Below are 25,590 nucleotides of genomic sequence, written 5' to 3'. Positions count from 1 at the left end.
AGGTATGGCTAAACTCTCATGCAAGAAATGGGCCAAAAGATGGCCAAAGAAGCAAGTAGTGGTTGCTGGCCTTAAATACAAAGGGGCCCTTCAACAATGTTGAAGAGGGGCAAAAAATAATGCATTTTACAGTTGATGGTCGGACCCAAAATAGTATGAAAATATGTCCAAAATGCTATGCAAAATGAGGCCAAAAAGAGGGATATAACACAAAGTATGTAAAATATGCCTCAAACCATGAAAGACCCTTAATGAAACATGAAGGATGGGTCAAAATAATACTGTTTTCAGTTCTGAAAAGAGCCCAAAAACAGAAGCACAATAGGCTAACAAATCATGCAAAAATAGAGCCAAAATGGAGATATAAAGGCAAGTGGCACATGGAGGTCCCAAAAAGTGATGAGCCCTTCTTCAATATTGAATAAGGGCTCAAAATAAGCCTATCTATAGTTTACATCATGCTCCAAAACAGATCACACATAGGCCAAAAAATACTATGCAAGATTATGGCATACAAAGGGGTAATGAAGCAAGTGCAAGATGGGGGTCCCAAGCAGGGTAAGACCCTTAAACAAAAGTGAAAAGGAGCTCAAAAAAATGCCACTTTCAGTTAGGGCCGGAGCTCAAAACAGAAAGCATGTATGACTTATGTATTGAACAAAATATGGACCAAAAGAGGGGAAATGGAGCTTACCCTTGAAGACTTGACTTTGGCACCCTTTTGGCTTGAGATGTAGCATTCCTAGGCCTTGAAGAAGAGCCTCCAGCTGCTGGAAATGGAGTAGTGGAGGTGATGCTAGGTAGTGATGAAGAAAAAGGGATAGAACTTGGTTGTTTGAGCTTGAAAGAGAGAGATGGAGGGAGATGTGTATACAAGGCTTTTAGGTAATTTTTCCAACCCCCAAACCAGCAGCTGGAGCTGCTGTTATAAAGGCAAAAAAGAGTGGGAAAAGGGGGGAAAAAATGGAGGGAAAACCAACCAAGTTTCCCTCCAAAAAGGCAACCCCCTCCCGAATACCAAATCCGGGGAAAATGAATACATATTTGTACTGTACTAACCCTGAGGATCATGGCCGGCCAATTATCCAAGCTGTAGGTGGCCGGCCGGCCACCTCTTATGGCCGGCCGGCCAAGGGTCAAAAAGGTCAATGAGAATTAGTAGCCGACCATATGATATTGGTGGCCTCCCATGTGTGCACAACACAACCATGTGGTAAAAAACTGGAGAAAGTGAACCAGGAGAGAGAAAAGCTCACTTTTTGGAGGGGTTCAAAAGGGTCAATCAACATTAGTGGCTGACCATATGATATTGGTGGCCTCCCAAGTGTGCAAAACACAAATATATGGTTAAAAGTTCAAGAAAATGGCCCAAGGGTGTTCAACATTGGCTTGGAAGTGAGAAAAACGGGCGTCGGAGGGCGCCGGAGGAATATAACTAGTTGCTGAAACAATTGCTGGCCTTTCACCCTTCTACGACCTTCCTGGTGATGAAACAGAGGTACCTGCCAAAAATGAACGAAAACCGATGCAAAACGAATGCTCGGGGGCTAGAACGCGCAGTTCGGGGCCCCGAAAACTGCCTGTTAAACACCGAAAGTGGCATCCGACCACGAAGTGGGTCTCTCAGACCTCAGTGTCCCTCAAAAGGGAGCAAATAAGAAGTATGCCAAAAACCGAAGTAAACGGAGGTGGTTAAGCGGTCCCGAACCGAGGCACACGGCCAACGGCTCCGAAAAATCGAAAATCGAACTCCAAACGGGCAAAATGGCCTACGACCACAAAACGTAGCCTACGGCCACTGAGAGATGATCTACGAGTCCTCTCCCTCCCTTCGTGAGGAAAAACCAAAGAAAACAGAGCCTGGTTCGCAAACCGAGGCAAAGCATAAAAGGGTCCGGAAGTCCGGAGGCAAGGCTCGCAGCCGAGACTCTGAAACTTCTGAACGAGCACAATATGCAATATCACCAAGCACTCAACTGGTGACGTCTGAGTCTCAAGGTCGGTCAAAAATGGGGTGTCTACATAGTGGTATCAAATCCTAGTCCAATCCTAAAGTTATGCTGACATTCATTATCTGGATTGCATTCCATCAAAATAAAGGAATTATTATAGGAAGAAGATATTCTTATTTCTTGGTTAAGTTGTCCTAAAAGATTGTCTATATCGGTATCACTTTTTGAATCACTATATGAGCTTAGGGCTTCTATTTGATATTCATAATTACTGACTATGCTATAGACACATGAGTCATCACTACTTATGCTTACTATATCTCCTTCTAAATTTTCTGTAATATGTAATCTTTATATCTGTTTATTAGTATTGGGCTTATATCTTTTTGGGCAGTGTTTTGCAAAATGATTAGGTTCTTCACATATAAAACAATTGCATTTTTTACTACTAGGTTTCCTAGCACATTTTTGTTTTCTTTTATCTTTCTTTTCCTTAGGTAGTCACTTATAATTTATTCTATTGAAAGTTCTACTATTTCTGATGAATTTTGGTTTTCTCCAAGGTTCTTATATTTTTCTTCCAATACTTTTGTTTTTTATATTTCCCATAATTTTTGTATTTTTTCCTATTATATTTACCTTCATATTACTGAGGAGTATATATTATGCTGCTACAGAAACCATAATTTTATTTTTTCAAATCTTTTTATATTTTGACTTCTATACATTTTTCTCTAACTCTGTGAAATGTAAAAACTATTCTAGGTCCTATTCCTAAAGCTCCTTTTATATGTACTTCTTCTGAGACTATTCTTGCTGATGAGTTTGCATGATAAATTGACCATTTTTTTCTATTTATTTTCTTAGTTCTCCTAGTAATTTCTTGAAATATTTATTTCTTATTTCTTCATCAAAACTTTTTCCAATTCTGGTTGCTATAGTTAAATATTCTTTGCTAAAAGGTATAACATACTTCCAACTTCCTAATATTATCTGATCTAACTCAGTTAACGCTATGCTTTGAGTATAATCATTTATTATGGAAGGATCGTATCTTATAAGCATTTCTTTTATAAAACTAATAAAATTCCATGGGTTATCTCTTAACCCTTTAAGCTATCTAATTGTCTCTTCGTATTTTCCTTATATTCTCACATAACAGTTGATTCAAAAGGATTATTTATCCATGCCTTTACCGTATCCTTTTCCTATTTCTCTATTACTTCTTGCCATATCTGTGGGTCGAATTTAGCTAAGTCTAAAAGGGTTTCCTGGTTAGTTGCTGGTTATAATTGTATGCTCATATCTGGTTGTCTTCGCTTTCCATGAAACGTATACTATTTATTAGGATCTGCTTTACTAAGTCCTGTATTGGTTAGTGGTCTCCTTTCTCCTACTTCATAGTGCATTGGTTCTACTGACTCTTCTTCCGTGTGTTATGGGTTGCTAGTTCATGTGCTTTCTGTTGTTTGAGTGTTCATATAAAAAGTGTCTTCTAAGTTAGGCTACTTTGGTATTTTAAATATTTTGCTAGGGTATATTTTATCTTCTAAAATATCATCTACATATTTGGTATGAAATTCTTGATCTGAAAATGGCACTGCTTCATCATGGGTCTCTCCCCTAGCTATATATCCATAGTATCTGGTATCTAATATTTTATTCATATCACTTAGGGTGAAATTTTCCATATCTATCTCATCAATGTTATATATCTTATTTTGTGATATTGTTTTTTCTTTTGTCATTACATAAAGCTGATTTGTATCACTATGATTATCTTGATTTTCCTCCCTATCTATATTACTAAATTCATCATCTTCGGATTTTTCTGGTGCTACACATGTATATTGAGTAAATCTTACTGCATAACTTCCGTTTGCTTTTTGATATAATAAATTATCTTAAGGGGCTAACCTCTTTTGTCCTAGGAAATCTCCTAAATTCCAATCTAGTGCTGCATTATCTTCAGAATTATATTTTTTAGCCGGTAGTGCCTTTATTCATTTTGCGCCTAATATCTTAACTATTTGATCATTTGTAAGTCTATAATGAGTATTGCTTTCTGAGATTGCTAAACCTAAAACCTTGTACAAACTAATAAATTCTTTTCTCATTTTTTCATTTTATATCCTCTACTCTTAGGCCTCGTTTGGGAACCAGCCGGTTTAGCCAAAAAGCTAAAAAGTTACTAAAAAAGCCAAAAAGCCAACAACCCATACTAAAAAGTCAAAAATTCTCTTTTCTCTCTACTTTTTGCACATATTTTCGTAAAAAGTCAAAAAGTCATCCCAAACATACTAGTTTTTTTTAGCTCATATTTTAGCCAAATAGCCAAAAAGTTACTAAATTAGTATGTTCCTAAACGAGGCCTTAATTCCTATTTTTATCTTTTTATGAAAAGTTGAGGTTGGTAAAAGGAAATCTGATGTAAAATAAACTATTCTTCCTTTCGAATTCATATCTAATTCATAGCTTCCTAAAATACTCTATCCTACATCATTAAACATATCATCATAAAGACATACAAAAACTTTAGCTCCTAAATTTTTTCTGGTTAAAGCCTTAACTCCTATCACAACTAATCCTAAGTGGGTCATTTTGAGATGTTCATTTACAGCATATTTATAACTTTCTATATTTATTAAATTTAGCTCTATTTTTTTATCTTCCTAAGTTACACTAATCATTTGTTCACCATAGTGTTTAATTAAATATTATTTTTTATGAATTTTTCCTAACTTATATGCATACTTAGCTGGAATCAACTCTAGTTTTTCTTTTTAAAATTTTTCTATTTGCTGTTCTACATCTATAAATTCTTCTACTTTAATATCTTCATCTTCATTATGCTTTTTACTGCTACTTCCTTTTACTAACTATTTAAACATTCTTATTTTCTATAAGTTCTACAAACAGGTTTCTTTGATAATTTAAGCTTTTCAAAATATTTAGCTATATTTTCTTCGTTTATTCAAGACTGGGCTTTACTTGCTTGTCTTTCCACTCCTTTTCCTTTTTGAAGTACTAATCTTTCTAACGAAATTAAACGATTTTTTAAACTATGTAGTTATTTTAATAATTCTTCAATTTTTTCACACAACCGAATAAGAAATAAAATTTCTATATTATTTTGTCTTACAAATATTTTATCTGACTGATTTATTCCTTGATAGCTACTAATTCCCTCTAGATTATTATTAAAGTCTTCTGTTTGTTTTAAATGACCTGGTAATCTTTGTTAGCTTTTTTTATCACTACTCATAAATTAAGATCTTATTATTTGTTCCAAAATTTTTAATTTTTGTTTTAAATTATCTTGAATTTGGTTGATCTGCTCTATTTGTCTAGCTATTTGATTTATCTGATTATGAATTTTTTCAATTAGCTGCTTAAATTCTAATATTTATAGCTGAAATTAGAGTTTCTATTTCTAGCTTGGTGAGGAATTTTTCTATATTTAAATCTATTCATTTTTGTAGAATTGAGCTACACTGATCTTGGATATAATCTAATTTTTTTTTATCTTGATCCTTAATTATATTGCGAGTATTACGAAGTTGGTTTATAGACGAAGTAAAAAGATTACTAATTTTATCTATGCCTTTTTTAATATTTTCTACAAAATTAATTTGATGATCTATAATACTATTTAGTTGAGAATTATGTTTGGTATGGAACTGGTGTGTAAAAGTTACTTCAAAATTACAACGGAATTTATTCTCATCTATATTAAGACGATAGTTATAATTACTGAGTTCTAAATCTAAGTATTCTACTTTTTTCATATACAAAATTAAATCATACTTTAAAATTATTAAAAGCTACTATAATATGAAATTTATAACTAAATTGTCCAATAATAAAAGCTACATTATGTAGCGACCCTAATTTTCTTAAGTCATTATTTATTATTATTATGATTATTATTATCTTATTTTATTTTTGACTTTATTAATTATGTGGATTCAAGAGAATTTAATGTATTATTTAGTTAATTTAATGTGATATTTAATTTTATATAATTATATATAATTAACTAGAATCTTTATATTTATATATTCATTTATACATAAAAAAGAAAGGTGTATTTATATTTGTTATTTATATATATTACCGTATATTTATATTTATATATATTATAATTTGCTGTATAATATTATATGATAGTTTATTAGGTGTTATGTATGAGATTTATGTTTATATATACATATAATATGGAAGTCAAATAGGGTTTAGGAGTTAAGGGTGGAAGAAAAAAAAAAAGAGAACAAAGTTGTCTGCGGCGGCGAGCTCCAAAGAGAGAGAGAGAGAGAGAGAGAGAGAGAGAGAGAGAGATTGATCATCAAAGAAGAAAAAAAAGAGTGCTGTGTGTGTGTGTGGCGTGAAAGTGAAGAAGAAGAAAAAGAGCAAAAAGAAAAAATAGATTATGGTTTTATTTTGGTGGCTCCATTAGTTTTTCAAATATTTCTTAGATCTTCAAAAAAATATTGTGAGTACAAAACTCACTTTTCTTGATTTATGTTTAATTCGCTGTTTTATTTATTTATTTATTTTTATTTGTTTGATGTTAGTTGATTTTGTTTTACATAAAGACGATAGATTAATTTTAATTATTTTGATTAGTTGTGGAGATAAGATTTAGGGTTTATAGATGATAGATTGATTTTAAGTATTTCGACTAGTAGTATATGTAAAGTTTAGGGTTTTTAGATAAGTGATTGATTTTAATTACTTTGATTAGTTGTGTAGGTAAACTTTAAGATTTTTAGATGATTGATTAATTTTAATTATGTTGATTAGGCGTATATGTAAGGTTTAAAATTTTTAGATGATTAATAGATTGTAATAATTCTAATTAGTTGGGTATGTAAGGTTTGTGATTTTTTAGACGATTGATTAATTTTAATTATGTTGATTAGACGTATATGTAAGATTTAGGATTTTTAGATGATTAATAGATTGTAATAATTTTAATTAGTTGGGTATGAAAGGTTTGGAATTGTTTTAGTCGATTGATTAATTTTAATTATGTTGATTAGACGTCTATGTAAGGTTTAGAATTTTTAGATGATTAATAGATTGTAATAATTTTAATTAGTTGGGTATGTAAGGTTTGGGATTGTTTTAGATGATTGATTAATTTTAATTATGTTGATTAGACGTATATGTAAGGTTTAGGATTTTTAGATGATTAATAGATTGTAATAATTTTAATTAGTTGGGTATGAAAGGTTTGGGATTGTTTTAGTCGATTGATTAATTTTAATTATGTTGATTAGACGTATATGTAAGGTTTAGAATTTTTAGATGATTAATAGATTGTAATAATTTTAATTAGTTGGGTATGTAAGGTTTGGGATTGTTTTAGATGATTGATTAATTTTAATTATGTTGATTAGACGTATATGTAAGGTTTAGAATTTTTAGATGATTAATTGATTGTAGTAGTTTTAATTAGTTGGGTATGTAAGGTTTGGGTTTTTTTTTGGTGATTGATTAATTTTAATTATGTTGATTAGATGTATATGTAAGGTTTAAGGTTTTAGATGATTAATTGATTGTAATAATTTTAATTAATTGATTATGTAAGGTTTAGAATTTTTAGATGATTGATTAATTTTAATTATGTTGATTAGATGTGTATGTAAGGTTTAGGATTTTTAGATGATTGATTAATTTTAATTATATTGATTAGATGTACATGTAATGTCTAAGATTTTAGATAATTAATTGATTGTAATTATTTTAATTAGTTGGATATGTAAGGTTTAGAATTTTTAAATGATTGACTAATTTTTAATTATTTTGATTAGACGTGTATGTAAGGTTTAGAGTTTTTGGATGATTGATTGATTTTAATTATTTGCATTAGTTGGGTATGCAAGGTTTAAGGTTTTATTTTGGGTGACTTTATTAATTCTTTGAGTGATTCTTTGATCTTCAAAAATAATTGTGAGTACAAAATTCACTTCCCTTGATTTATATTTAATTATTTGTTTTTATTTATTTATTTGATATTAGTTTGATTTTGTATTCACACAAAGATGATAGATTGATTTTAATTATTTTGACTAGTGGTGTATGTAAAGTTTAGGGTTTATAGATGATTGATTGATTTTAATTATTTTGATTGGTTGTTTATGTAAGGTTTAGGGTTTTTAGATGATTGATTGATTTTAATTATTTTGATTAGTTGCATGCAAGGTTTAGGGTTTTTTTTTATATATGGATTGATTTTATGATTGTAATCACACTCATGATTATATAAAATTAAAATAAACTTAGAATCCATAGATATTGGTTAGAGGATGGATTGATTCGTTGTTTTTATTTATTTATTTTTATTTGATGTTGGATTAATTTTGTATTTGCATGTAAATGAAGGATTGATTTTACTTATTTGGATTAGTTGTGTATGCCATGTTTATGATTTTTATATGGATTTATTTTATGGTTGTAATTACACTCATGGTCATATGAAATTAAAATTAATTAAGAATATATAGATAAATTTTTTATACTCCACCATGACTCCATGGATTGTTGTTTTATTTGAGTGATGGGGAGAAAGAGTGTATAAAAAAAGTGAGGATTATGAGAGTTGTTTAATGCCTTATGCCCGGCATTGTTATATTTGTCTCATGATGTTGATGAGATGTTATTTATATTGTTGCCTCGTTCTCATGAGTAGACGAGTGCTTTGATTTGCGCGCGTACGTATATGCTAACCATCCGGGGAGTGTGAGTCAAACTCGGGACGATATCCCCGTGCAAGTTTGGCTTCGGAGCGGTGTTAGGTATACGGGAGGCACATGGGATATATGTGTAGGCCGGAAGGGGAGAGCCGAAGTGGTGGAGTTAAGGAACAAAGAATTTAATTATGAATTTATTAGAATAGTGTGTATGGTATTGTTATGTACATGATAAAAAAATAGTAAACGATCTTGATAAATTATGAAATTTGAGCAGAAGCATGTATACGTGATTTTGGACAACTCTTGTGTTGTAGCTTTTTTATTAAAAAGATCGATTAGAACTTATAATCGGATGACCTTGGTTATTGTCGGTTGGATTCACTTTGGTAATGCAGATTTTATAGGCTGTTTTAACCCATGAAACGAGTTCATTTTTATTGGTTTCGCGTAAACTAAAGTAAAACATTATTCTGCACACTTTTCATGTTTTGAACTTTTTCGGAAAAAAATCATCTTATGGCAGTTTTTGTTTGTTTTCAGCTTCATATTTTTCGATTGAATTCCGTCTAGATTTTTAGATCAAGCCTTTCTCTTAACCTGTTCAGTTTCTGTTAAATTCGTTCACGTTGTCTTTTAGGAAATTTGATTCTGTACAACTTTCGTTCTTTGAGTTTTGATCAATTCGAATTGTTTAAGTATGAAACAGTGTAATTTTATATATATATTTTTTTAATAAGTTACTTATGATTAAATCATACTAACTTTATTTGTTTTGCAGGATGGTGGGTCTTACTAACTTTTTATGCAGGGCTGACCCACTGTAGACACCCCATTTTGACCGGCCCTAAGACTTGGACACTTTCTTTTAACCACCCGCTAATAAAAATTAGAATATGTCATTTTATGAATTTCTCAACCGAAAAATCAAATTGAAGCTTTAATCCCAAACCTCACCTATTTTGGTCAAATTATTTTATATCACTAATATTTTATCAATTTGTAGTATTTTATAATTTGTATCTAATTTTATGTGTGGGTACACATTTTTAGGTTTTTTTTTATATAAAATAATAAAAAACCAAACAAAAAAAATAAAAAATGAAAAAGAAAATAAAGAAAAGAAAAAGAGAGGGTCAGATGAGGATAATGGGTTTTGGGATGGAAAAGGATTTTGTTTTTGCTGGATTCAAAGGGGAACAGAGTGGACATTGTGATTGAAAAAGTGGTGGAGGAAATTGAAAAAAGATGAGGACAGATGAGAGTGGGTGGAGAGGAGACACCTAACAAACACATTATCTCTGCCTCTTCAAAATAATTGAGGTCTGTGGGCACCAGAGATGTAAATTTTTTATGATTGTTGGCATGGTGGGTGATAAACAATTAAAAAATCTCTCTCTTTATATTTTCCAACTTGTTTGAAGCAAAGGGGAGGGGGAGGACATCACAGGCAAAAAAAAAGACTCTCAGTCTCATCTCTCTCTAGCTGGGTCTCTCACCCTACACATACTCACATGCACAACATACACTCTCACCACACCACTCTCACCACACCACCACTGCCATCCCAACACACATGCACAACATCACTCAACACACCTATTCACCACTGAACACACACACACGGGTTTAGAGAGAGAGGCCACACACTCATCACCCACACACAGCCGATACACCAGGCACACGCATGCACACGGTTCACACAGACCACAGACGAGCTCACACACACAAGAGATGCATGATCTCTCTCGGCACCTGGTCTCTCTTTCTCTCTGGCATGAACTGGTTCGGAGATGAAGAGATCACACACATACACACATGCATCTGCTCTCGGGCTCTCTGACTCTCTCGGCAGTTTTGGGTTGGAGCTGAACACACACACGGCACAGCTGAACACACACACTGATCTATTGACACACACAGCAGCGGCTTCTATTACACATTCATACACACACACACCACCAACTTCATCTTCTCACACACGGTAGACCACCATGGCAGCAACACCAAACCCAACTCTCTTCTCTCTCTAGACATTCCTAGGCTCCTCTCTCTCTCTAAAAAAACAGAGGCACACCACACCATCTCGGCACCTCTCTCTCTCTCTCCCCGATCACACACAACACATGCATACACAAGCACACACATGCAGGAAACACACACCCACACACCCACGGCACTCTCTCTCTAGAGACCCATACACAAGCACACACATGCAGGAAACACACACCCACACACCCACGGCACTCTCTCTCTAGAGACCCATGCACACAACACACCCAGCACAAACACACATAGACACACGGGTTAGGGGGGAGAAGACACACACCCACGGCACTCTCTCTCTCTTTAGGCCCAGACACACACAGCTTGAGATACACACACGGGAGAGAAAAGAGGAGACACACATACATCTCACTCACGGCAGTCCAGCCATGGACAGCAACAACTCACACACCCAGCATCACCAACCGAAGTCAAGTTCGGGAGCAAATGTAGCCAACCAGCAGCTACAGAAAACCATGGTCCAGTGGGCTTACTTAGTGGGCTTACTTTCATAATTTTGGGCTCTGGGCTCTGGGCCCAATTTCCAGTAGAGAAAAGGAGTGGGAGCTGTCAGTGGATTACTGAGTTGAAGTTTATTTTATTTTATTTTATTTTATTTTGAGTGTTTGTGAGGATTTTATTTTATTTATTTTTCTTGGATCTGTAATAATTTAAGTATTGTAATAATTCCCCCATCCCGCTTCTTTCTATTCCATTCTTTAATCGCTTTCCCTAACTGTACATATGTATATATCTGACATGCCATGCATATCCATGCTTTACATTTATGTCTCATGCATTAAGATTCGGCTACATTTACATGTGTGGATTTAACCAATTCTTCTGTGATTCTATGCGCTACCTCATGTTATTGAGATGATTCACATACCATATTTTAGAAGCCGAATCTTTAGTGCGTCTCATGAGTGAATTGCATTAGGATTCTGTATATAAGATCATGCATATTTTACTAACTTTGTTTTGTAGTTGTTCGAGGGATGCCGGTCGATTTGTGAGTTTTTATGCTTTAGCATCTCATTTGTATGTGATTTTCTTATTATGTTTAGCATCCTACCATGTGGCTATTTGCTTAAGTGATAAACTGTATGAATGCCAAGGCTTGTTGTTTGAATTGGAATAATTTAATAAATGTACATTTTAAGCCCACTTTGTAGTGGCAAATTCACAAACTTTAAGCCCACTTTGTCAAGTGGCAAATTCAAACCCTTTTCGAAAAACAAACATAAAATTGAATTGTTCCAATTTGAGCAAACTAGTCTATACTTGTATGCTTCACATAGTAAATTTTAGGATTTATTCAATAATTAGAACATGAACATATAAAGAAAATAAAATGTCATATCATGGTTTAGTAGAGGCCGATCTTTTGATCGGGTGAACGGGGGTGCTCATTATTGACCTTCCTCTCTCATACCTAAGGTTCCGAGCCAAGCATCCTTGGTTACGACGAACAGTGGCCTTGGCACCGAGTCATGGGTTTCCTAATTTCCCAAAATATTAGGTGGCGACTCTGAGATCTGATGACGCAGTCCATTTTTGACAAAATTGCAATAAAATGGATTTTCAATAAAAGTTTTCAAATCTGGACTCTCGTCTACGTTTCACATTGCACTCGTGAAACTTGAGATCAAAGAGATCTCGGGAGTCCGAACTGTTTAACGCGCGCGGGTACTCCCCGGGCATGTTACACCCACCATATTTTTTTATTATTTCTATATTGTCTATTCTATAATCAATTTATATTTCGTTGTATACGGACAAGAAACTAAATGCCACCGTATCTCGGGAAACTACCCATTCGTCTCGGTGCGGTTGGAACTACTTGTCTTGTCCCGTGATAAGAAATAATGTACTTTTGTTTGTGTCTGGTGGACACGTGGGTGTCAATTCTTGTACTCATACCAGTATACCTGTATACTGACCCGTTTTGTCTCTTGGCAACTCGGGTGCGTTCTGTTTGAGCGCAGCTGAGCTTCCTTTGCAGGACTAGTTGAGGCTACGGTGGTGACGTGAAGTAACTAAAGTTTTTGGGCATATCTCTTGGATTTCTTTTGTTTTCTTGAGCTTAGGGTTGTTAGTAGTTCATGTATTTATTATTATTTTTTATATGACTTTAGTATTAGAATAATTTGGCATGGTTTGTAACCGTACTTTATTTAAGTTGTTTTGACTAGTTATTGCTACCTTAATGTTGAGGTATTTGTTAGTTATGAATTTATGGTGGATGGTTTAGTTTGCGTTTAGTTTTTTTTGTTTCACTCCTAGGATTTGGATGATGGAATATTAATTGGGGTTTAGTCCTAATTTAATATTTAATTGTCCAAATTTTGGGGCGTGACACATTATTTCCATAAGCAAAATGCATAAACTACCTTAAACTGTCCTAAAACCAAACACTGCTCTGATACCAATTTTTGGCTAGGGGGGTTAGTGGCTTGCCATTATTTTGAAGTAAGGCTAAGAATTATCTAATTAATTCTACAATTATTTGAAGTATGGCTAGCTGTAAGGCTTCTTATTTTATAGTTATCTATCTATTTATTTGTGTGATTTTCAAACTATAATGTAGTAGAGATCTACCGGAGGCTAATGATAATAGAAATTGATATCTTAGTTTTTGATCTTCTAATTCTTATATAAGCTCAGTATTGGATCTGATTTTAATTCTAAATTATTCTTCTAAAAGCATAAAATTTTGATTTTAAAACTCTTATATTAAAAATATTTCCTTGATATTTCTACTCAGGTTGTTCTCCTTATATTCTAAAACTCTTTTTCTTGTTTGGTAAAACTATTTTTATGTAATATTTGTTTTCATTACATGTACTCTCACCTTGAAACTATGCCTCGTTTAACATAGTATATTTTTATTTTCTATTTCTTACCTTTCCCTTTCTGTTTACAATTTACCCTTAATGCCTAACCACGGCTCACACGGGCTCTTCAGCTAAGATCACTCAGTAATAAAATAGAAAACAATGGATACTATGAAGGTGCAAAGCATGTAATAGTAATGAGCAAGCAAGCATTTCATAAACTTAGTTTTTCCAAAAAGAAAATAAATTTTAGAAAAGAAGAGTTATCCTTTTGAAATATCTAAGGAAAAAAGAGAGACTACTCACACGTCATACTAATATATATTATACTTACAAAAATTTTGTTACAGACTTTGAGCTACTAAAAGACTCGAACACTTAGGGCTTGTTTGGTTTGTATTTTAGAAATATGTTTTGAAATAAAAGTACGAAAATTTGTTTGGTTTAGTTTTTTTTCAAAAGATGTTTTGAAATATTATTTTGAGATAGAGTTTTGGAAAAAGTGATTGATTTGATGTGTATGAGAGAGAGATTTGTTTGGAAAACTTGTAAACCAAACAAGTTTTGTAAAAAAAACTTGGAAAAATTTGTTTGGTTTGATTACTTTTGAAAACTTATTTGTAAAGAATTTTTCCCAAAATATTTTGAGAAACACAAACCAAACAAGGCCTTAGAATTTTGTAGACGAGGGTTTGAGACGTTGGAGAATTTTTGCAAGGAAGAGTGGAGAGAACTTTTTATTGCATTGTTCGTTGGCATGAATGCCCATTTACAATACAATTGATGGATACAAACAAAAAACAAAGACTAGCTTACGGCCAAATCTTACACAAAAGTCTAAAGACCGAGTCAAGCCTAGTCATAGGTTTTACAAAACTTCTACTTACAATGACTTTTTGCATAACATAATAAATACAAGGACTTTGTAGCTACAATTATATTCACATTTTCTGACAAACTTCCTATTACTTTAGACACAGACAAAAATAAAGGGTTCGGATAATGATGTCGGGTACTGCTTTGGGCCCCATCGCACATCATTCAATCTTCCCCGTCTTGATTTTTTATAAAAATTTGACGCTACAAAACACATGTAAGGATTCTCACAACTTTTCTTTAATAGAGCAGGGTAGGGGTCCTCTGTTTTGTTAAAGTAGTGAGTGAAAGAGAAGTCTTACTGCTGAAAAACACAAATAATTACAGATACAAATAATTACAATAACTATTGTCATTTTTTGGCTTGAATTTTGCTGCTTGTTGAAGAGAGGCCTTATTTTCTACGGACTTTGTCTTTTCTTCTGAAGCCAATTATTGATGTAAACATGTGGATGCTTGGTTGATAGAAAGTCTTTAAAGCCAATCTTCCATAGATACAAAAACTTTAAAGAGTCAAAAAGTGTAAAAACCTATGAAGCTAAAAGTCCAAAATAGTAAATGAAATAAGAGCTTTAAGACTACAAGTATGCTTCTAGAGTTTAATTATATAGAGTGCACGATCACCATTCATAAATTAAGATCTTATTAGTTTTTCTAAAATTTCTAAATAAAAGGCAGTTAGGTACTGCTACAGTACACAACTCTCTTTTTATCTTTTCCATTTTACCCCTTTTCCTTTTTTCTTTCCCTTTGTATCCTTTTGCTTTTTGTCCTGTTAGATATATATAAGTCTTGTTAGATATATATATATATATACTAGTGGGTGGCACACACAATGTGTGTGCTCTTCAAATAGGTAAGCATAAAAATAAATAATAAATAAATTAATATTATAATATGTATGTTGTTTAAATGGTAAGAGTGTTTTTAATGAAACCGAAGATCTTGAATTCAAATCTTATTCACGCTTTTGAATAATATTTTTTTTATTTTAGGATATAAAAATTTGCCACGTGGTACTATTAGACACAAAATCATATGCTCACATATATAATAGTATAGATGTATGGTTTGCTTAAAACAACTAATACTTTAGTTCCATTGTACTGTTTTAATTTTTTGTTCTGTTATATATATATATATATATATATGTAGGTTGGTTAATAAATAATACTTTGGGCTTGTTTGGTTTATATTTCAAGATATAATTTTTGAGAAAAATATAATTTTTGAATTTTTTTTAAAAAAAATGTTGTTTAGTTCAAATTTTTTGAATTTCTTTTCCAAAATCAATTTCTCTCTCCTATACATTAATTAATCATTTTTTTCCTCTTCTTTTTCCTTTCAATCATTTTTTTTTCTCATACACATTTACTCAATTATAACAAAATATCAAATCATTCCAAACTCCTAAACTCCAAAATTATTTTCAAAATATACAACCAAACAAACAAAAACAATTTCTAAACTTTCTCTTCAATTTTTTTTATCTACTCAACTATAATAAAATATCAAATCATCCCAAATTTCCAAACTCCAAAACTATTTCCAAAATATACAATCAAATAAACCAAAAAAATTTCTAAACTCTCTATCTATTTTTTTTGTTTGAATTTATCTCAAAACACAAACCAAACACACCATTTAGTTCTATTCTAATTTGATTAGTTCCATTTTAATTAGATTTCATTATCAATTTGTGTCATACCTATCAATCTACATTTAGGTATTATCATTACATGTGGATAATTTCAATATATATAGTAGAAACAAAAAGTCATTGTGGTGCTTTAATCCCTCATGTAGTGTGAAGATAGTGATGTTGCAGGGGAAGATTTGCATTTGGAGTTCAAGAAGTTTGGTGTTGCAGTGGAAAACTTTAGAGTTTAAGAACTTTCATCAGAGTTCAATCTACGCTATCCTAAATTTGCATTTTCAGGTACTTTTCAATTCAATTTTCATACTTCTCATGCTTTGAATCTATTCTTGATAGAGGTACTCGCATGAAATTTTGATTTTCAGTGTGAATTTTATAGGTTGAGGTTGAATCTAATAGTTGCCTTATTACATATATAGCTAATTTGGTTAAAAGGTAAAAGTTTAGTTCCATTCTAATTTGATGATATCATCAATTTTCATCATACCTAGGAAATCTACATTTAGCTATAATGATTGCATTGAGATAACTTTGAATATTTTGAGAAGATTATACCAATAGTCTAGATATTTTAGTCATTGTGTGATTTTGGTCTTGTAATTTGATTCGATTAATTACAATTCTTATCATTATTTTTTTTATTAATAATGGAAACATAGAATGTATTTTTACAAGTAAACATGTAAATTGATTAACTTAATTAATTAATTTCAACCAACTCAATGAATAAAATTCTGTTAAAAATCATAACCACATTATTAATTACAATTTATGCAAACATGTTGTCACGACCCAAACCCGCCCCTATGGGTTTAGCATCGTAACCGGCCAGTAATTCGTGATTATCAAAGGCCTGCTTGACAGTAATAACAGTAATACAGAGTAAGGGGCTGGTGGAAGCCAAATAGTAAATAAAAGATGTCCAATGAGCTGTGAAAATCTAAATGCAAAAAGACTTTTATGTGCAAAGCCACATTCATAACCAAAACATATATACATACGTCATATACACATGACATCCGGGTTAGGGACCAAATCCCTTCAACATAACTGTACAGCCGGAAAGTCTTATTGATCTATTACAGAACAGAGACAAAAGGGTGAATCTGAGACACCCCAAAACAGCCTTGGCTTGAACGGACTTGGAACCTCGAAGTGAGGCACAATGGTTGACTTGACAAAACATAAGCTTAGCTCGACGCTTCTAGCTTCGGTCCGGTGCCTAGACACCTACATACATATATAAACAGTGAGCTAAAGCACAGTGAATAACAAATGCGCAAAGGGGTTAAGAATGAATGTCCTTTCATTAATTAAAACATTCATTTGCATCAGTAAATCAGTTGTTCAATCAGTGGCTCATATTTCGTGCCATATCAGTCATTTAGAAATCATAACAGTCATACGTGGTACGTCCAATAGCAAAACAATACAGTAGGTCTTAATAGACCAAACAGTCAGTTGATGGCCATCATAACAGTAAACAATAGTAGTTCCAAACATTGGAACTGATAGAGATCTCTGTAACAGTAGTAGTAACAGTAACAGTAACAGTAAGTTGCTATGGATGGCACGAGTACAGTTCACAAGTAGGACAAACATTCATTCAATAAACAATGTCATTTCAGAAAGCAGTACAATCAGTCGTTCAGAAAATGATTATAATTGAACGTATCCTTACAACATTGTTACTCACAGATTACTGGGCTATAGGCAGGCTAATCAGCGTCCTTGGATGCTAACCTTACACAGTTGCAGAACGAACGCACACTAAGTTACACACTTGGGATTAATAACTTAGCCCCTCAACTTGACTTGGTGTGGTTCTATAATATTATCCTCATTAAGATGCTTTAAACATGGCCTAGGAATGCCTAGGATGGGATGAGAATGCAAAAAAAAAATGCACTTTAAAACACTTTTCAAAATTTGCTGAAAATAGGGGTCTCGCTTGAGCGTGGCTTTCTCCGCTCGAGCGGACATGCAGACAAAGAAGCTCCGCTCGAGCGTGACTTCCTTCGTTCGAGCGGACTGTAAACTCATGAAAAAGTACTGGCTGCACGTTTTTCACACTCGATGGACGCTCGACCTACGATCGAGTGTGAGACTCAGGTCCTCGCTCGAGCGCGGATTCCCTCGCTCGAGCGAACTGTAAAACACATGAACTTCTGGGCATATGCATTTCACGCTCGAGTGTGACTCTCTACGCTCGAGCGGAAGTGCATGTACTCAGAGTGTACGCTCGAGCATGAAGTCCTCCGCTCGAGCGTGGATCAAAAATTTGGAATTTTCAGGTTGAACCTCAAGCACAAAACTCAAGCTTAAAAGCTCAAAACTCGATTTTTCTGGGCTAATTTTCTGGAAAACACTTGGAAACTCATAACACAGCATGTTTCAAAGATCATTTTATAAAATCAAGCCTAAAGGTAAGCCAATTGAACACCATTTCAACTAAAACTTCAAGAACATGATGAATATATACCATGCATGTGTTCCTTTGAATTCAAACACATGATCAAATGAGCCATTCACTCAAAAAACATGATGAATTCTTAAATTACAACCATAATCTAGACATGCATGGAAGAATTTTATGCAAAACAACTTTAAATCTCCAAAATGTGGACATGCACGCATGAATGGACTCTTAAATTAGCACATTAAGCTAATTCTCCATGAACCATGCATGTAACAACTCAAATTCATGATGAAAAGGGTGAATTTCCTACCTTAAGTCTTGAATTCCAAGCATGGAAGTCTAATTTCTCAAATCTTCTTCAATTCCTCTAATTTTCCAAGCAACTCTTGATGAAATTAAGTTTTTTTCCAACTCTTTATCTCTCTCACGGTTTTGGTCTTGGAGATGGATGAGATGGTGTATCAAATGTAAGTAATGGAAATTAAACAATAGTTTTTGAGGGAGCCCACTCAAGGGCAATTATGTAATATCTCAAGCTAATGTAATTTAACATTATTTATTCTAATTTAATCATCCCGAATTGAATTTTAATTAAACCTACCATAAAATCATATAAATCCTAACTAGCATATAACACTAATCAATTTCTGAATCGGTCGCCGATAAGGCTTTCAATTTGCAATTTAAACTCAAAAACATGAATAGATCGTTTCAGTGACAAACAGATAGAAATGCATTTAAAACAAGACACTCATGTAATCACTTTAGGATTTCCTCTTAATCAATTTCTTATCATGCTAAAACATGAACTAACGTTAATCAAAGGTGAGGGTTGTCATACATGTAATATAAATTCCATGGAAATTTATTATTAATTACACCTTCAGTTTTTATAATCTTTAATTGTATTAATTTGTACAATTTATTATTCCCTGGAAATTTATTTTAATCTTAATTATGATCTGAGTCTAATTTGTTGTAATTGTAAAATGTCCTTGTACGGTTTCTTTTCTTGTTTTGTGTACATGCTATATTAGAATTACAATGTTAATAAAATTATTATCAAAATGACAATTGTGGTTTAATGTTAATTTATCAATTTGTTACGGTATATATTGTTGTTTAATATAGTATAGTGTTTCAATCATGCCAGAAAAGCCAAAAAAGTAGTGTCATATGCAAAATTTTCACAAGAACGAAAAGATCGCATCAATCAAAGGATGGAAGAATTAAGAGCAGAAAAAAAAAGATCGACCAACAAAAATATGCCGCATCAATGAATCAAGCAGTTTATTTGAATATGAACCATTGGGAATATCTAAACGTCTTGTTCTTACATCAGTTTTTTCAAAACCTTCCCAAATTAGTCTTGAAGGAGCAACCATCAATCATAAAACCTTTGAAATAGGTATAATTTCTTTAAAGTCTTTATTAGAGAAAAAATTCATTTCTTCATATTAGATAACAACCAATTTCATTATTTCTTTTTCGATTTCTTATGTATAATTACACGTTTTTTTTTCCTGATCCTTAAGTTCTATATCCAGCACACTTGATGAAACACCAGTTCTGCAGTTTATACATCATTAGAGTTTTTATTTTATTCTTAAACTATAATAATTAGTCTTTCTCATTATGACTTTATACATTTATCTTATATAGGTATTAATGATTTCCAGAATAACACAACGACTGACACTGAAGATGGTACTTAAACAAATTCTCTTATTATTTTTTTTATTATACACCCAGCTAGATAGAAAATAATTCTTAAATTCTATTTATACTCTCCATAAGCTTTGTTCTACACTGTAGAAAGAAGAAGAGAATCACAAAAGGAGATATACCAGCTGAAGCCTTTGTTTTACTAAATAGGTCATGTTGTTCTTTTTGTAATGCAAAAAAAATAGATCTCGAGCTAGATGGTTTTTTTTGTTCTGCTGGGGAAATTGCACTATGTCCCAATGTTGTTCCATCTTAATTGTATGAGTTGTTCACAGGTCATTTAAAAAATTCTCTTAATTTCTCGAAGTACATTCGTGCATATAATAATTCATTTGCTTTCACTTCATTAGGGGTTACCACTGACAAACAATTAGAGCGTAGAAATAGAGGAATCTATACCTTTCGTGTGCAAGGGCAGGTTTATCATTATATCAATTAGCTTTATCTTTTAGATCATAAACCTTCTTACTTACAACTCTATTTCTTTGACCCTGAACATGAAGTTCAGAATAGGATGAGGATTGTAGACAATCTAGATCCGAACATCATTGCCCTTTTAATTGATATTGTCGCTTCAAATCCATATTCTATATTCTTTAGAAGTTTAAGAGATGTTTCTGACCTAGACACTCATCATATACTTATCTGTGCTAATCCATTTTTAGATCCCCGAACTTTTAATCCTTCTACTGCATCCCAAGTTGCTGCAATATGGCATGAGAATGATGAAGCTGTTGAGTATAGAGAGCGCAATATCATTGTCCAAAAATATCAAGGTCATTCTAAAAGAATTTGATATTGTTATGGATGCTATGATCCACTACAATATCCATTGCTATTTCCTCTTGGTGAACTTGGATGGCACCAAGGAATAAAGAAAAAAACAAAAAAAGACAAAAACAAATTTTCAGATGGTCAATTTTCTGTGTTGGTAACAGAAACTTCCAATGCTAATGATTTATTATAACCAGAAGCTTAAGGTAAAAATAATAAAGAAAAAAGAATACCCTACTCACAACTTATAGTACAACAAGAACCCTAAAGTATTTATTTTATTTATTTTAGTTTTTGAAGATAATTTAAAGAAGATAAACATGGTTTCAACTCGTGAGTTTTATTGTTTCAAGTTTCAAATTAGGGAGAGCGATAATTCGATTTTACTTCGAGCAGGTCGACTTCTACAACAACATTGTTGTTGTTGACATGTATGTTAACGTAGAAACTTCAAGGTTGGATTACTTTAGAGTAGATCAGAAAGAAATAAGAATAGATTTGCATCAAGGAATTATTGATAGTATCACAGCAAAAGAATCTAAAGCTTCTAATAGTGGTCGAAGAATTATTTTACCAGGCTCATTTATAGGTGGTCCAAGAGACCTTCGGAAGCGTTATATTGATGCCACGACTTTAGTGCAACAATTTGGAAAGCCTGATATCTTTTTAATTATAACTTGCAATCCAAGTTGGAGTGAAATCAAAGCAGAATTGTTACCAAATGAAGAGCCACAAAATATACCCGATCTTCTTGTCCGAGTATTTAGAAGCAAATTCAAGCACTTCAAAAATGAAGTTATAAGAAAAAAACTATTTGGTCCAGTTGCAGCTTTCACATATGTAATCGAATTTAAAAAACAGGGCCTTTCTCATGTTTATTTATTTCTTATTCTTCAGCGAGGTCACAAGCTAGATTCTCCAATTTTTTTTTGATGATTTCATATCTGCCGAGTTGCCTGACAAAGAAAAGTTTCCACACTTGTACTCAATGGTTGTCAAACGCATAATGCATGGTCCTTGTAGTTTTTTGAATTCTAATAATGTTTGTATAAAAAATGGCCTATGTAAAAACCATTATCCTAGAGATTTTGTTTCAATGACAACCATGAAAGCTGATGGATATCGTAACTATAGGTGGCGCAACAATAATGAAACAGTTAAAGCTCGAGGGCACATGTTGGACAATAGATGGGTTGTTCCCTACAATCCATATCTTCTTACAAAGTTTGATTGCTACATTAATATGGAAATTTGCTCTACTAGTAAGGCTGCCAAGTTCTTGTATAAATATATATACAAAGGTCATGACAAAATAACATTCCATATAGTAGGCTAACATAGTAATGAAGATATTGATGAGATCACAATGTTTCTATCTGCAAGATGGATATCTCTTCCAGAAGCAAAATGGAGAATATACAAATTCCCTTTGAATCAAATTAATCCTTCTGTGATAAGCTTTCAACTACAGCTTGAAGATTGCCAATTGTTAGCTTTCGAAAGACAGATAACTTGCGCTCTTTAGCTAACAATGAATTTCTTTCAAGAACAATGTTGATAGAGTTTTTTGTGATGAACAGAACAATCAAAAAAGCTTAAGAAGGAAAATATTTATACAAGGGATTTCGTGAATTCTTTGTTTGGGATGGCCAACATAGAAGAATAATCACTGCAAATCCAAGAGAAGGCAAGTGATACTATTTGCGATTATTGTTAAATCATGTACGGTGCCCAACTTCATTTCGCCAATTGAGAACTGTTAAAGAAGTGACATACAACTCTTTCAAAGAAGCTGCTCTTTAATATAGTCTATTAGAGGATGATGAAAGTCATGAAAATTGCTTAGAAGAAGCAAGTACTTTTCAAATGCCTTCTTTATTACGACAATTATTCGCAACAATACTTGTGTATTGTAATCCACATGATCCAAAAGCTTTATTCTTAAAATTTGAAAGAACAATATTAGAGGATCTTTGTAGAGAAGGACAATTATTTGTAGAACAAATTCGTTCTAGAGTTTTGTAGAATATAAATTATACTCTTGAATTTATGGCCAAAAACATTGAACAATTTTATCTTTCAGATCTATCGCTCACTTCTGATGAAACTGATGATTGTTGCAAAGATATAGAAGATGGGCACAATATATTAATGTCTGAGGTTGATTTGATGTCTGTGTCGTTGTTAAACACAGAACAACAACTTGCATATTCTAAAATTGTTGATGCAATACTTTCTGGAAATCCAGGATATTTCTTTATTGATGGACCTGGTGGAACTAGGAAAACCTTTCTATATTGAGCAATCTTGGCTACAATAAGAACGCACAAATTGATCGCCCCCATAACTGTAACTTCAGGAGTTACTGCATCACTTTTGCCTAATGGGCACAGTGCACTCACGGTTCAAAATGCCTATGGATGTTGAAAGCAAAATTTGTTAAAATGTCAGCAAACAAAGTGGCCTGGAAAAACTTTTGAAACTTATTGCACTTATAATATGGGATGAAGTATCGATGGCAAGATGACAAAATATTGAAGCACTTGATGAATTGTTAAAAGATCTCATGCATAACAATCTTCTATTTGGAGGAAAGGTTGTAGTATTCGGTGGTGACTTTTGTCAGGTCCTACCTGCTGTGCCAAAGAGCACAAGAAATGAATGCATTAATGCTACGCTTGTTATGTCTTACATTTGGCATTCATTAGAGAAGATCAAATTGACAGAAAATATGCGGGCTAAGTATGATCCAGTGTTTAGTAATTTTTTCCTTTTTGTAGGAAATGGTACAGAACAACAGATATCTCCTGAAACTATCAAAATCCCTAAAGTATGCTTCTTCCTTATAATAAAAACATTGATCCACTTGAAGAGCTTATCACTTTTGTCTTCTCAAATTTCAACGATTATAATGAAGATCCACTTTTAATGATGAATCGGACTATCTTGACTCCGAAAAATGGCAATGTAGATCACATCAATGAAATATTGATGGAAGAATTCCTTGGAGATAAACACATGTATAATAACATTGATGAGGCTGTTGATAAAAGTCAACAAAGCTAGTATGAAGATTTTCTTAACTCCTTATTTGCTCCAGGATTACCACTGCACAAATTGTTGCTTAAAGAAAACTGCCCATTCTTATGCTTTACAACATAAATCCTTCCAAGGGATTATGTAATAGAACAAGGCTTATTTTTTGTTGTGGGGATATATTTTCTGAGTACTAACACGTGGCCAAGGTGACGCCAACGTGTTAGCCGAGGTGCCACGTGTCCTGGTTGTTATGCCGAGGTCATCTCGGATAGGCCGAGGTTACCTCTGAAGATATCGGAATACGAGATAAGCGGATGGGGGGCAATAGTCCTAGAATGAGAGAAGATTTCAGTTTGTATTAAGATAAAACTCTTAGAGAGTTTATGCTAGTCTTACTAGGAGTCCAAGATTAGCAGTAATTCTGAGTCCATAAAAGTTAGGCTTCTATTGGGACTAGGTTTATGTTGGCAATAAAAGAGAGGCACCTCCATGGGTCTAAGGTATGCTTTTGATACTCAAGCTTGTGAGTTTAGCACTTGATTTATTTTTGAGAGATATACTAACTTGATTGTCGGAGTGCCCCCGGGTGGACGAATCACCGCCGGAATCTTCTCTTTCTGTTGCAGGTCAGCCAGGTGCCATCTATTCTGTCGGTACTCTCCAGCTGGTTACTAAGCGAGCAGTGTGGTCAGAAAATCACCCACACAATTTGGCGCCATCTGTGGAAAAGAAAGAAGAATAGATGACCAATGAAATAAAAAAGAATAGATGGCCAATGACGGACAGAACGATCAGATTGGAGACAACGCTACTGCTGGGAGTGGGAGACTTATCAACCTCGACGTTGAAGGAGACGACCGCAACACAGAAACTTGTGACCAGAGTCATGCGGTGAAAGACGCCGGCCAGAAAGGTGACACACCAAAGACAACAGATCGAAGCGGATACTACAACGAAGATGACCTCCAGGTATGGAAGGATAGATACCTGCGGAGGAATGAAGACCCTTCCAAAAGGGATGCAAAGACAAGGGGCATGAGCGCTCTCAAGGAGATAACATTCAAGTATAGAAGAACTTATCCTAAGTGAGCAGATCCCGGATTCTAGATCCTGGATCCCGGATCCTAGAAGACATGATCTCGGCCTAGATGAGTAGGTCCGAGAAGAGAAGAGCTCAACCTGAGTGAGCAGATCCAAGATTCTAGCAGACAAGATCTCGGCACTTAAGTCCGAGAAGAGAAGAGCTCAGTGAGCAGATCTCAGACCCCAGAAGATAAAAAAAATAAAAACACACAAGGTTGGACTGCAGTTAGGCAGGTTGAAGACCTTTTATAAGGTTCGCAAAGGAGTATGTGAAAGCCATGCATGGGGCAGAGAGAAAAAGAATATGTTTACCACTTGTTGAAATTTGCAGCAATTTACAAGCTGGTTAAACCGATATGATGTTTACCACTTGTTGAAATTTGTAGCAATTTACAAGTTGGTTAAACCGATATGATGTTTAACACTTGTTGAAATTCTGTGTGAATTTACAAGTTGAAGTTAAACCGATGTGATATTTAACACTTGT

General features: G+C 33.4%; 1 protein-coding gene across 1 annotated transcript; it reads left to right on the top strand.

Annotated features, from left to right (window-relative positions):
• The first annotated feature begins 9,796 nt into the window (after nucleotides 1-9,796).
• LOC145819351 (uncharacterized) lies at nucleotides 9,797-21,914 on the top strand. Its single transcript, XM_082913331.1, has 5 exons — nucleotides 9,797-9,860; nucleotides 20,145-20,189; nucleotides 20,483-20,625; nucleotides 20,716-20,983; nucleotides 21,346-21,914. Exons 1-5 carry the CDS (start codon nucleotides 9,797-9,799, stop codon nucleotides 21,912-21,914), a joined length of 1,089 nt encoding a protein of 362 aa, XP_082769457.1.
• The last annotated feature ends 3,676 nt before the right edge of the window (nucleotides 21,915-25,590 follow it).

This window comes from Camellia sinensis, chromosome 2 (genome assembly GCF_055761805.1).
Source record: "Camellia sinensis isolate YWXY chromosome 2, ASM5576180v1, whole genome shotgun sequence".
NCBI classification, from domain to species: Eukaryota; Viridiplantae; Streptophyta; class Magnoliopsida; order Ericales; family Theaceae; genus Camellia; species Camellia sinensis.
Note: the sequence above shows the minus strand (reverse complement) of the source record. Positions and strands in the feature narration are given on the sequence as shown.